Source organism: Colletotrichum graminicola (genome assembly GCF_000149035.1).
Source record: "Colletotrichum graminicola M1.001 genomic scaffold supercont1.28, whole genome shotgun sequence".
Taxonomy (NCBI): Eukaryota; Fungi; Ascomycota; class Sordariomycetes; order Glomerellales; family Glomerellaceae; genus Colletotrichum; species Colletotrichum graminicola.
The window spans coordinates 219,638-233,271 of NW_007361032.1; the positions used below are offsets into that span (position 1 = coordinate 219,638).

The 13,634-nt window shown below is 55.5% G+C and overlaps 3 protein-coding genes across 3 annotated transcripts; 2 read left to right on the forward strand and 1 right to left on the reverse strand.

Annotated features, from left to right (window-relative positions):
- Window positions 1–3,375: 3,375 nt before the first annotated feature.
- On the reverse strand, window positions 3,376–4,269 carry GLRG_07044 (uncharacterized protein; the record flags this gene model as incomplete). The annotated part of the gene is made up of 1 exon (XM_008097729.1): window positions 3,376–4,269. One exon carries the CDS (start codon window positions 4,267–4,269, stop codon window positions 3,376–3,378), a length of 894 nt encoding a protein of 297 aa, XP_008095920.1.
- A 5,119-nt stretch (window positions 4,270–9,388) lies between these two features.
- GLRG_07045 (major facilitator superfamily transporter) lies at window positions 9,389–11,096 on the forward strand (the record flags this gene model as incomplete). Its single annotated transcript, XM_008097730.1, has 2 exons — window positions 9,389–10,104; window positions 10,163–11,096. 2 exons carry the CDS (start codon window positions 9,389–9,391, stop codon window positions 11,094–11,096), a joined length of 1,650 nt encoding a protein of 549 aa, XP_008095921.1.
- Window positions 11,097–12,373: 1,277 nt separating this feature from the next.
- Window positions 12,374–13,351, forward strand: GLRG_07046 (uncharacterized protein; the record flags this gene model as incomplete). Its single annotated transcript, XM_008097731.1, has 1 exon — window positions 12,374–13,351. One exon carries the CDS (start codon window positions 12,374–12,376, stop codon window positions 13,349–13,351), a length of 978 nt encoding a protein of 325 aa, XP_008095922.1.
- Window positions 13,352–13,634: the final 283 nt, after the last annotated feature.

The window sequence follows — 13,634 nt, forward strand, 5'->3', positions numbered from 1 at the left end:
AATTGTCGGCAAGATGAAAGAGGAGGAATTCACAAAGGGAGCAGGAGAGGTACCAACCCTCTCGCAAGGCGCAGTCATAGCTTCGGCGGAATACGCAAGCCCGACTGACAGACACGGAAGCATGCAACATGAAAACATACTAAATGGTTCGACAATGACGCTTTCTGCCCCCTCGAAATAGATGTGGCAAGTTTCTTTCATTTTGGGATCATGCTTGAATGGCACAGCACAGCGCGCAGCCACTCTTTGGCCATCCTTGCTCAGGCTTGTTCCCGAGAAGCGGATATTGTAAACCAGCATAGTCGATCCTCCAAGATCCAGAGCGACTTGGGCATGGTACCCGGGAGGCAACCCGGCGTTCCATGGCCGTCGAATGCAACTGTTCATCCTTCGTCGATGGGCTCGGGTGCAGTTGCAGCGTCGCAGGCCCTCCTCAACAACCCGGGCGCTGCTGGCGTTTCAAACAAGACCCGGCAACGCTCAGTCCATGGGCCCAACGAGCCCAAGCAAAAAGGCCAAGCTTTGTGGAAATCGAGAAACATTCTGACAGGTACCGCCCGTTACACCGGCATCGGAGGAAACATGGGCAGGGCATTCGCTCGAGCTGTGTTGCACCAGCAAACGGTCCGTCCACGATGACTTGCTTATATCTCGATCCTGGATCGGAGGGTCTCTGCTCTTGATGCTGCTTAGTGATGCCGGAAGAACGTGAACCGATATGAGCCTGAAAATACCACACAGAGTAAGATCTAAAATAGCCACTCATTCAACGCTATCCACCGTGTTCAACAATATGCTCTCTGGGGAGATCTTTGGTGGGAGTGACACGTGAATGTGAACGATTCTCTCGTGAGTTGTTGAGGTGACGCTTTACGCTTTGACTTTCAGGCTCCCGAGCTTACACATGGTTGTCTGCCGAAGATAAGTCCCTCAATGGCACAGGAGACACTTGGTGTCGCGCAGCCATGGAGCACTGGCTCATGCTGATGCAATGTCGATGCAATGCGTATCGGGTGAGCCATAGAGCAAAAGTGCCGTTGTCTTGTGTTGAGCATTCTATTTGTTGAAGGATCGTGTATGTCAAAGTTGTCGTATAGACAACTAGATATGACGAAAATCTATCGGACCTCCGGTCAATGACTTAAACGTATGCTGCTGAGACTGTAAGGCTGATGTCAGCCCGTCAGAAGTCTACTGTTTCTAGGGTGACCCAAGATGAATCTAGAAGGGAACGCGAAAACTGTTATACCAAGAAAGGTACCATGGAAATAGAACGGATGGAAAGCAAACGACGCGCCTTCCGGTGTAGGTATACTCTCTCTTTCACACACTCTCTTGGGGAGACTCATTTAGCAAGGTGATAATAACCCGGCGGAGTGAACTCCGGCAGCGATGAGCCTGCGATGCGCCTCGGATCCTTACGTCCTCTTTTCTAGCTTTGCACCGCAGTTGCAACTTAGTTCCCTTGCGCCACATTCGCAAGACTCAAGCGTTCGACTCCCAGACGAGAAGTATCGTTGAGATCCATCCAGGAGAAACTATGTATCCAAGCTTCGCAATAGCTGCAGGACGGCGGACGTGGCTAGCATGCCCGGCTCCGGCCCAACGAGCCGCGGCCCGATGGCATGGCTCCCTTACCTATAGCTCACGTCTCGTCCTTCGATCACCTTGCAGGTACCGTGTACTTGGCCAAACTCGGCGTTCAGCTCCTCAGGCCCCCTAGGGGTTACTCCGAGTCTAAGGTTAAGCCTGTCCCTGAAAAGGTTGTTTATCTGCCAATCGCTTGGTACATAGACGGAATTGCATGTGCCATGCTCCGTCCTCGGACTCGCGTACCATAATCCACCCGTTTTAAAGCCGGAAAAAGGCCAGTAGGCCCATGCCGTCTTCTCGCTGCCCATCGTCCGGCCTTGCTGGCAAGCCCTGTCTTGGCCAGGAAACACGCGGTGGACATTCTTGTTCAGACGAAATATGCATCCATGGCTGAGCCTCATGGGGGGGAAGGTACATGCGCGGCACATGTTATTGAATACCTGTTCAATGCAGAAATAAGCCTTTCTCTGCCGTTACTATCATTGCGTACAGCAACCCTTGCTTCGATACCTACTTCGTCATACCATGCGATGGGATGGCAACCAGGCCATCTACTCTCATGTGTCTGTGTCCCAAAACTCTCTTCAGGATGCTGACTTTTGGAGGAAACATGTGTGCCGTGGACACCCTGGCCGTGCTTCATCGGGGCCTCACTTCTGATGTTACATGTTTGCCAGAAAAAAACCCTCTGGCATTGGCAGGATGGCTCGTTCCCACCAACGTAAAGCCGCATAAGAGTGCCGGTCTCTGCCCGCATATTCACCTGCACCTCATCACTTTATTCAAATTTCTCAAGTATCAAACAGTGACCAACGGCCGCAAGATAGACGCTGTTTTCCAGGACTTACCATATTGCAAGCAACACTTTCACTAGGTAAACACGTTCACCTCGTGATGCAAGAGCGGCCGTTGACCTCGGGGAACAGAAACGACACAATGGACTACAGTCGCTCGGCCAGGCAGAGCCGCTCAAGCTCTGAGCCATCAAGACACAGGGACACCAGAGCGAGGCTCAACGAAGGCTCCAGCTACGTCAAGACATCGAGCAATGAGAGACAGCGAGAGGTCCCTCAGGGCCGCAGCGGGTACAATAGAACCCGTGACTACTACACTTCTGCGCCAAAGGGGCGATCCGGATACAACTAAAGCGATGGCCTGCAAACGATCACGTCATTCTGCACGGTCGAAGGTCGCCTCGTTCCGAAGAAAGACTGCTAGAGGCGTGCTGCTGGTTCGAAAAGCTTCAATAGACAGAAAACAAGAAAACACGATGTAAACGAAGAATGATAAAATACAGTTCGGATAGCTGCAAAAGGTTTCTGAAACATAGGGGAGCGGGGTGATGACCCGTGGTTTACTAGATAAAATTGTTACATCAATACAAAAGATTCGACCCTGTTCGCATGCCTCACCTCCTAGCCCCCAAGGCATTACACCCCTATATTTTGTGTTTTCCGCCATTCGCCGGAGTTCTGTTTTCCTCCGTCTAGCGCTTCCGAGATCGTTATGTCGTCTTGCGTGCGGGCGTATGGGTTGCCCTTCCCACCAAGTCCTCGAGCAACGAAAAGACAGTTTCATCTAGCACCAAACTCCTGACCACCCAGCAAGCGATACTCAAACAGAAACCTTGACGCCAAATGGATCGTGTTGCCAATATCGCAAATAACCTCCCGGGGATGTACATCCCAGCCCATAGTGATCCCGTTTCTTACCACTCCTTTCGCACAACGAGCCGCTTTCGCTCTAAGCCACTCACAACATGGGCTTGAGTAGCCGGCACCGCTACGGAGAAAATCCACCTGGTGAGACAGAGGTTCCATCCTCCAGGGCCATCTGCCTGAAGCCACTTTTCGCCAGGCAACGCCTGCACTCGACGTACGACTCGGGGGGCGATATCCAGTGCAGGTGCCGGCACTCGCACACCCACCACTTGTCCCCAGTCATCGAGAAGACCAGCTCCGTGCTGGGATAAATGCCATCCCTGACGCCGCACTCTATGCAGAACCGGCGGAGGAGACTTTCTCCCCGTCTGATCACGGGCAGGTCTTTATCAGTATAGGCGTGCTTAGTGAGACGCCCGTGGGGGGAAACGATGATGTGGTGCGGCTTGTCTTCGAAAGCGCCTTTGGGCTTTAGGGTGTAGCAACGATAGCACGCGTGCTCTTGCCCCTCAGACTCTTCACGCCCGCATAGTGCTTCGACTTGGATCAGGAAAGCGAGTTTGCAGGATTCTGTGGCGTACAGCGGATCGTAGTGGTGAGCACGCCAACGTTCCTCTCCGTAGACACCGGCGTTCTCGATCGCCCTGAGAGACTTATCCCGTATTTCGAATCCCATGGTCCGAAAGAAGTGCGAGAAGTTAAGGTACGTTCGTGGAAGAGTTGGGACAACGGTGTATGGGGCACCAAGGGTTCTTTCGACAGGAAGGGCCAGGGTAGCAACGCTGGATGGAGTGGAGGCCTTGCGGCCCCTCGTAGAAGGAGTGGAAGTGCTGCGACTCTTTCGGGGAGGTGTAGAGTCTTTTCGACGCTTTGCAAGTGTCGTGATGGTAGCAGAAGAAGCCGCACGACGCTTTGCGGCAGTTGTGACACTCCAAGCGGCGGGATAGGACGAGGCAAAAGCAGGCATGCGGGTCGCTTGCATCTGCCTGAATCTCTCTTCGACCGTGACAGCCATTTTGATGTATTTGAGGTCGTTGTAGGGCCTTGTGCAAGAAGCAATTCAGTTGTACGAAGGTCAGAGATGTTCTACCAAGTGTTAGACAACATCGCCAAGCAGGGGTTCAAAAGCCAGACTCACGATGGGTAGTGTAACAGATGGTATGCCAGGCTTGTAGGACAGTAAAGATCTTCAAGATATCGTAGACGGATGAGGGACCAGAGGGGCAACTTGAGGTCCGGTCCACGAGTTCTTATACAGCGGCCAAACCAAGGCCCCATACTCCTATGCAGAGGATCGCCGTTGGTGTTGGAAGAAGCGTCATTCGGAGGCAAAGAGACAAAAGGGGGATCAAGCAAGGACCTAGAAGCGCACCCTGCACCCTAACAAGAGAGGCAAGAGGAATGAATGCATGCAGCAATGCCCGCAGGCGTGACAATGGGGTGATTTCTTTGCGACTTGCAGATGATGCATTTGGGCAACGATTCACCTACCTCTTTGGATCTTCGGGACCTGGCAACAAATCTCGGCAGGGCTTTGTTCGGCGCCCTCGACCCCTCCTGCAGACTTTAGCAGGCCTCTGTAGACGATCCCATTGGGTGCTGGGTTACCGTTATCCCGGTTCCTTCTCGAGGAGCATGTAACGCAAACACCGTACACCTGGCATCGCGACTCCTCACGCCTCCGCTCTTGCGGAGATGCGGGTCTCTTGTTGGTTCAGTCCTACGTAGACGGGTGACGATGGTTCAAGCGCCTGCCGCATGCGTCTTCATCTCTGGCTCACCGGCCAGACAGGGCTGCCCTTGTGCGGTTGCAGATCGATGAGAGCAGCCACCGGGGCTACATGTTCCTCTGGCCAGGGCAGCAGGGCGAGGAGTCGTGGCTGAGCGGCGCGGGCCTGCACTGATGTGATGGCGAAGAGGAAGAAGTGGAGAGTATGTAATGGAGACTGAAAAGGTAAACCAATAGCGATAATAGATGGATGGTCGGTGTCCCCTCCGATAGTTATATGAGCTACGGCTCTGACATGGGGATGACACCCTTCCCAATTACAACCTGATCCGGAATTAGAGTGCTTCTGGCTGCCGGGGCTCTGGGACCGACCGCATGTGCCTATGGCTTCCGATCCTAAGAGCCAGCATAGGGAGTATGTGCAAAAAAGAGGGTCATATCTGGGTTTGTGCAGGAAGATAGGCATATAGGGCTGGCCGTGCTGTTCACCTCAGACTATCTGCCCATCGATGGTGGGCTGCCGGGGCGTGCAAGCCATCCGAACCGAGTAAGCCGGGCCTTTCCCTCTGCGGAACTATTCCTTGCATTCTCTTAGCTAGGCTCAGCTTTGACTCTGCGATTGACATTCCGAGATGGAGTTTCCGGGGACGATTATTGCCGTTATATTGCCACGGCGGCTGTCCTGATGTTGTTTATGACATTATGCAGTTCCCCTTCCCTGGAGGTACCGTGTTATGTCCAGAGCATCTCCCATGAGTGTAGGGACGCCTTCTCCGCAGTCGGTGCACTTGAAGCTTTAGGTGTCTGGGGAATGGTTGATATCTCTACTGTCATGTTGTACACCAACGCCACAATATACGATGAGGATGGTGATATGCAACCTGCACAACTAAGAGCCGCGCACCGCATGGTTCAGCCAAAGGCCTGTGGCGAAACAAGTTCAGGGAGGCCCACAGATTTCATGGACTGTCGACATGTGTTTGAATCGCCAAGACCTTGCCTAGAGCAAACCTGTCTCCATGTCTGTTGGCGAGCCGGGGAAAGGGGTAAATTACACGGCCGTGACGGCGTCGCGTATATGTGACAAGTGTGATGAGTGAACATGCCTGCCGCAACTTTTCTCACATTTCTAGCCTTCCCCAAGACCTACCTACCGTTATGCCCTCGGTCGAGAAGAGGTGGACGACGTGTGGTGACTTTGGCGCAGCCCCAACCGCTAACTGAGACCGACGCACCTTGGCCCTGGCGACCCCGGTTCTCCCGTTGGAACAGAATCGCAAACAAAAATCTGACGATGCGGGTCTTGGCCAGTGCCAATCGATATAGGGTCCACCTTCTGGCTCAGGAATAGTCGAGCTGCAGCCAGCATCGAAAACAAGGTTTGATCAGGGCGTCTTCCTCGGGGGAAGAGATATACATCCGAGCCGCAGGCTCGGACTAGCTTTCCTGTAACCCGGTTGAGCTTCACGAATAAATATGCGCGTAGGAACCAGGGGGGCTGTCATCGACACTTGACTATTGGTTGTTTATCGTCTCCGCCGTTGGTTGTGGTTTCTGAACCCCTCGTCCCCTTCCACTTACTTGAGGGTTCATGGTATCCCTTGGTTTATCGACCGGGTAGCTGGATGGCGAAAGGAGTGCATAGCGTCCTCAAGGCTGGTTTATTCTGCTGGCAGGTTAGCGGTCATCGTGCCGCGGTAATATGAAGCCCTTCCTCTGTCTAGAATGCGAAGGACCCCATATCGCACGGGAAAACGCGACAGCATGATATATCGACCGTTTTTATTTGCCCTTGGGGGAAGAGGGTTCTGCCCAGGGGTTCAACGGCTTGACGGGCGCAACCGTTCTTGGTTGTGTTGAAAAGTCGACGAGTCCGACGATCCGAAGCGAAGAGCAGCACGGGCAGGGGAGCTGTGGCCTCGCTTTATTTCCGTCGACGTTGAAAAGGTGACAATACGCGAACGCGTTTGCTGTGCCGCCAAAGAAATGGCTCGTCTTGTCATATTGGCGGCCGCTGCGCATCTCGGTTCACATTCGCTCTCATTTGATGAAGAGAAAACGGCATCCAGGAGCACGCACCTGATTAAGAAAGACCACTAGCATGGCCCCCCTGGGCAACAGTCACGTAAACTAAACTAGGTGGTAAACCAGATTAATCCGCAGGCGGCCCGACGGGTGGGCGCCAGCCGGACGCCAGCCGGATGCCATCCGGACTTCCCGTTTCTGGCTTGGCTCCCGATTCGCTCGCACATTTCAAGCCTCCTCGGTCTTGCTTGTCCATTAATCCGCCAGACCCAAGGATGTCGCCGGTGAACTGATGAAGTTCCAATGAGGCATCGAGTTGGCAAAGGCGATACGCATAAGAGGCGGACGAAGGAGAAGGCAGAAGAGAAGTGGAAGGAAAAGCGAGAGCTGAACAGGGTGAGGATTGGGTTGCGATGAAAATGGAGAGAGAATGGACCGCTCCTAAATCACCCCCTGGTTCGCGGGCTGCAAGTTGCATGTTGCTTGTTTGCTTGCTGCAGCTGCTCGCCTACGACCTGATTGTCCATAGGAGGCAGACGTCTGGGTCGTTTTTTTGCGCCCGCCCACATCAAAGGCGCAGTGCGTCTCGGTCACAAGACACAATCTCGACGCGGTCAACGGCACTGACTCCCATCGGCTCCGCTAACCACATCTGGTGATGTGATACCACGGGCTGTAGATGAGACAAGGCCATCTCGGACTTGACCTTATGGTCTGATGATTGGCGATATCATGTACGGCGTCTCGATTGACGACTACCCGCCCATGCCAAGGCCGCGCAACTCGGTTGGACGTGTCTGTCGGCTTCCCTCGGGACTAGTACGCAATGAAGTGGACGGTTCAAGGTGAGGGTCGAGGTTCCAGTGACCTTGTGGTGGTAGCCAACGCTCATTTCGTTGGACCTGCAGCCGCTGCGTCAATTTGAGCCCTTCCCAGGCATCGAAAAGCCCCATACTCTGTATGAGAGATGAGATTGTACCTAGATCGACTCCTGCTCGCCCCAGCATCCCAAATAGTTGGGCCAGCGTGCTGCCATCGCCGTAGCGGAGACTTGGTCAGACGGGGCCGCGCCAGATGTGTATCCGTGCTTCCCTGGTGCGAGGCCGTCCCGGATGACCGAGGCCGGTACCTTTTCCTGACCTTGTTGACGGAGAGTGGGAGTGGAGTAGATGGCGACGGCGAACTGGGGGGGGGGTGCTGCGTTTTCTTCCTCTCAGGGTACTGGTCCACGCTTACGAATGACACGTCATCTGACGCGCGAGAGAGTGAGTGAATTTGTGTGTGAGTGACTGTGTGTGTGAGTGACTGTGCCGTATGTGAGTGTATGTAGGCCTCTGGCGTGCCAGCAACAGCGCACCCGATGCCCCGTTTAGGAAACCGAGTCCTGGTTGCTTGGCGCGCCCACTCCTGATGCAGAAGCTGGCCGCCAAAGGGCATGACGAACTTGGGCCAATTTGAGGATGGTCAAGAGAGAGAGAGAGAGAGAGAGAGAGAGAGAGAGAGAGAGAAAGAGCCGACGTATTTTACCATCAACGTGTCCGCTCCTCTGTTCTCAGGTCCGGGGCTTTGGTGAAAGAACTTCTGTAAAGGGACCTATGTGAAGTGAGACATCGTCGAGAGACAGAGCCTGCAACGTTCATCATGACGTCAAGAACGTTGGATAAACGCCCTGAATCGCCGCCTGGTGATCATGCATTGGATGACAGCAATTCAGGTCTCTGTCGCTGCGCGTCTTTGACCTATTACTCGGCACGCTTCCTCATTGGTGCTGGCATCATCCGTACGCGGCCATCATCTCACTCACTCACGCACTCATTCTACGAATACCCACTCTTGGGTTGAAAGTTTCTCCGTCTTACTTTTCGACCATCTCTCCCTTCCCTATTATAGGCCATCCATAAGTCGTCGGTTACCCCTTATCGCTATGACACCTGCAGCTCCCACAATGGCAAGGCAACGCAAGCCATACAGAGCCGAGGATTTTGTCATTTGGCCAGGGGAAAAACATAAGAGAAATACGGAGCCCAGCGTCGTTTCGGGCCGCGTATCATGTCCCAGCGGGCATCGCGTCCTTCCGAATCGGGTATACAGCTACGCCGCTACGCCGTCCTTCTGCTTTATCAATCTCACTCGTTGTCGAGTGCAATTTCCTCTGATTTCCGCCATCCACCAGATATCCGGCATTGGCGTTTCCTTCATATGTATTGAAGCCACCCACCCACCCGACCCGTCCGCTTTCCCAGACCGCTTTCACTTCTTGTCGTGCCTGTGCTACCTCATACCGCCGGCCCTCAAGAGTTAGCGCGGTCTTGTTTCCCGTCCGGCCCCCCTTGGCCATCCACACCACCCAAACTCTCGGGAGCGTCACACCGCAGCCGAGATGGATTCACACTCCGATCCACCCCCCGACCAAGACACCGTCGTCGACGACGCCGCGCCGTCCAGGGCATCAACAGACATGCACCATCTAACGGAGTCGACCCCCCTCCTCCTCGCGGGTGCCCCGTCCTCCCCACTCCCACCCAAGCGGCCCGGCACCGGCCGCAGCAGGACCGAGTCCCTCATCAAGGCCGCCGCCGCCATCCACGTTCCCAAGATACACAACGCCAATACCATCGCCGCCCTCTTCTGCGTCATCATCGGCATCGGCAGCAGTGCCTCGGGCCTCTGGGTCGTCCCCAGCACTCGCCTTGTCGAGGATGTTGTGTGCAGGGAGTATTACGGCCTACTAGGCTCCGGGGACGCCAGCGCTGGCGGCCCAATCGACGAGCGCCAGTGCAAGGAGGACGTGATCCAGAGCAAGGTCGCCATGATTTTCGCCGTCTACGCTACGCTGCAGGCCGTCGTCGGCGCCTTGGCCACATTTCCCTGGGGCATCATTGCCGACCGGTTCGGGAGGAAAAAGGTCTTCTCGTTGGCGGTGCTGGGCATGATCCTTGACCAGCTCTGGTTCCTCTTGCTGTGTGCGTTTCCCAAGACGTTTCCAATGAAGGCGTTGTGGCTCGGCCCGTTCTTCTTGTTGATTGGCGGGGGTAACGGCGTGCTAAGCGCCGTTGTCTTTTCCATGATCTCGGACGTTACGACGTCAGAAAACAGGTTCGTTGTTTCTTCTCCGACATGAACCCCCCCCTCCCTTGCTAACTCGTACGAACAGAGCCAAGAAGTTCATGAACGTCCATGTGGCGTCCATGGCTGGAAACCTCTGCGCCCCCGCCATCGCCGGGTGGATGATGGAGAGAACCGGACCGTGGCCGGTCGTGTGGGTTGCCCTTGCAGGCTTCTTGAGTATGGTCTTCACCATCCACCTGATCCCGGAGACAAAGCCGGCGGCCCAGGCCGAGTCGGACCCTATCGCGGACGGGCCGGAGGCCGACTCGCCCGTTGTAGGCGCCATGTACCACACTTTCCACCGGCTCAGGGGGTCTCTGGGTCTCCTCAAGTCGCCGTCCCTTGTCGTTTTGGTGGTGGCGCTGCTCGGGTCGTACCCCGCCACAGAGTCGACCTACCAGTTCATGAACATCTTCGCCTCGAAGCGCTATCACGTCTCGCTGTCTCAGACGGGGTACCTCTCGTCACTATACGGGCTGGGCACTATCCTGGCCATCCTCGCCATCTTGCCGGGCATCTCAAAACTGCTCGCCTCACCGAAGGCGCCGAAGTCCTTGCGGTTCACCAACGACAACGAGCGCGACCTCTTTCTCGCCCGGATATCGTCCGTCGCGCTTATCATCGGCACCTTGACCCTGGCCGCGTCGCCGACCATCGGTGCCTTTATTGGCGGCCTCGCGATCTTGGCCCTCGGTGCGGGTTGGGGCAGCTACGTGCGTAGTCTCTGCGCGGTATATGTAGACGCTGCGCATCGGACACAGATGTACTCAATCATCTCGCTCATTGAGATGGTGGGCTTGGTATACACGCAGCCCATGCTCGCCGGGCTTTTCAGAGCGGGTATGCGGCTCGAGGGTCTGGGGATCGGATTGCCGTACCTTGTTGTCGCTGGTTTCTGCCTCGCTAATTTGGGGCTGCTTCTCTTGGTCCGGCTTCCGCCGCCGGAAGACGTGAAGCATGCGTCTGGGGATGAAGCCTGAGCCGAAATTGCTGTCCAAGCTAAGTGAGAGGAGTAAAGAACTGTATTCCATTGTAGATTTGATTCAGCGCGCCTGGTAGTCCCTCGCATTGAGACTTGAAGTACGGATAATATCGACTTTTTCTATATACGTCATCACATGCCTATTAAATAGCACCGCTGTTGCCAAGTGTTATCCAACATGGCGATCGTCCATTCGTCTGAGCCTGCCAGCCCATGAGCCGTTGTCCGCGCCATCTGCCATCGACGAGACGGGACCTGCATCACCCAGTGATGGTGTTTTGGTTGTCCGAGAGCGGCGGAGATGGTGAAGTGCAACCCATCCGAGATTGAGATGGCCTCGAGGGCGCTCTGGCCATCGTAGTCGACATGGCATACGGTTCGACAGCGTTGGCAAGCCAGAGCATGCTAAAAAGAAAAGGCCCCGTCAATCAATATCAAGTGCATTGTGCTGCGATCAAGGGAACCATGGTTTCAGTGGGATTCGTCGAGAGCGCGGCAGATCCATGGGTGGATGGCGTTGTGGCGAACGAGCAATAGAGAAAGACGGGGGGGGGAAACAAGGAAGGAATTCGAGGGAGATCTGCAGGCGACAGCGATAGGTCAGGGGGTGTGGTGGGTATGGGCGGTGGCGCCCTTCCCGCAGCGCGGCTTGATAGCGCTAGACTGTAGCCTGTAGGAGCACAGCCACGGCGCTGGCCAATCCTCAACGTCGCCCCTTGGCGCCAACCAACACCAGGTCCGGGCATCCATCTTCACTTGCAAACGCCAACAGCCACTCATCCACAACCTTTCAAGGATCTTCCCCAGCGGAACGGCCGTTTCAGACGGCGGCCAGGGGGTTGGTGCATTTAAAGGCAGCGTAATACGGCGCTTGTTCGGTACGTCACTCCCTCTATTGAACCAAGATGCACTGTTAGGATAGAAGGGGAAGGGATCCGTCCCAGAAAAGGAGGAGGAAAGGGTTCCGTTCTTCCACCTCAGGCCCTTCGGATCATGGTCGAGTCAAAAGATATGGAGTGAAGGCTAGGGACATTTCCCCATCCATCCATATGCGTCATAACCTGCCATCTTCCTCATAACCACGATCGAGGTGCGTCCCAGTCGAACCAACTCGGTAGGCGGGCTTCAACTTCTTCAAACCCACCAACGACTAAGACGAGGAAGACAATCCGATTCAGACTGCGAGTAACGCCTGTGGAGAACAGAATATCTTGACGACAGCCATTGCCGGCCGGCCAACCACCGAAAGAAAAAGAAGAAGAAAGGGGGGTGGGAATGGCATTATTCGAGCCGGCCAACTGCACCGTCGGGCCCGATGTCCCGGTGGCCAGCGACGGTGGCGTCGCCGGCCGCGGCGTCATCCTCGCGGCCGTCATCACCGCCGGCGTCTCCCTCATACTCAGCATGTCCATCATCATCCACGAAATGTACGGCAACCCCTCGAGGATCCGCCGGAAGCTGCTCAACAGCTACTCGGACCAGCAGCTCCTCATCAGCATCGGCATCTCGTGCGTCGGCCTCGCCAAGGTCCACCAGATGGTCCCTTACCACTTCTTCATCATCTGGATGCTCACCAACATGGCCCTCGCCGTTCACAATGCCACTCTGCTGGCCCTCGCCCGCGACTTCCGCCGCGACTGGGTCCTGCGTTGGCTGCGCCAGATCCTAATGCTGCTGAGCCTGTCACTCAACACCACCTACGGCGTCTTCATCCTGCGGGGCGTGTCGAGCAACATGCAGGAGTCCAAGCTGCCCGTCGCCTGCGTCTGGATCGTTGGCGACGCCGGCAAGGGCTCGCAGACGGGGCTGAGCTACTTCGGCACCGTCGTCGTCATCGCCGCCAACATCCTCGTCTTCCTACTGGCGAGCTGGTACCTCCACCACAACAACTTCCGCTCCACCCGATTGTCGCGCATCTTCCAGGTCGTCGGCACCTTGATCATGATGGGATCTGCCATTGGCGCCGCGATCCGTGTCTTGATGGCCTCGGACGCCTGGGGCAATGGACCGGCCTACGAGCTCAGTGACGACGGCGAGAAGCAATGGAACTTCGGTCAGCTGCTGTCGATGCTCGTGCTCATCTTCCCCCTCGTGTCCATGACCGAAATCATCCGCGGCGAGATCGGCGTGAAGGAGTGCGACTTGTCGAGCAACTCGGGCGGCGACACGGAGATGGGCAAATACCGCAGTTCGGCCAACTCGTCGGCCCAGGGGCTCGTATTCATCGGGGAGCAGAACAACGTGCTCAAGTGAGGGATGGGGGAGGCTCTATGCTATTCGGACCAGACAGCCTATGCTGCTGATGTCAAAAATGATTGATGACGGGTGCGGGAAACAGGAATGATACCCATTAGAGGAGACCACGTCGGGAAACGACGGTATGGCTCCCATATGTGGAACATGATGCTGAGATGACATGTACATCTTGATTCCGAATTTCAATGGTGCCGGGGGCCTAAAGGTCAGGCTTTTACTTCAGAGGAAGGGGTCCATGCCTGACGTAATCCGTGCAGTGGGACGCTGAGGTGCCAATAAT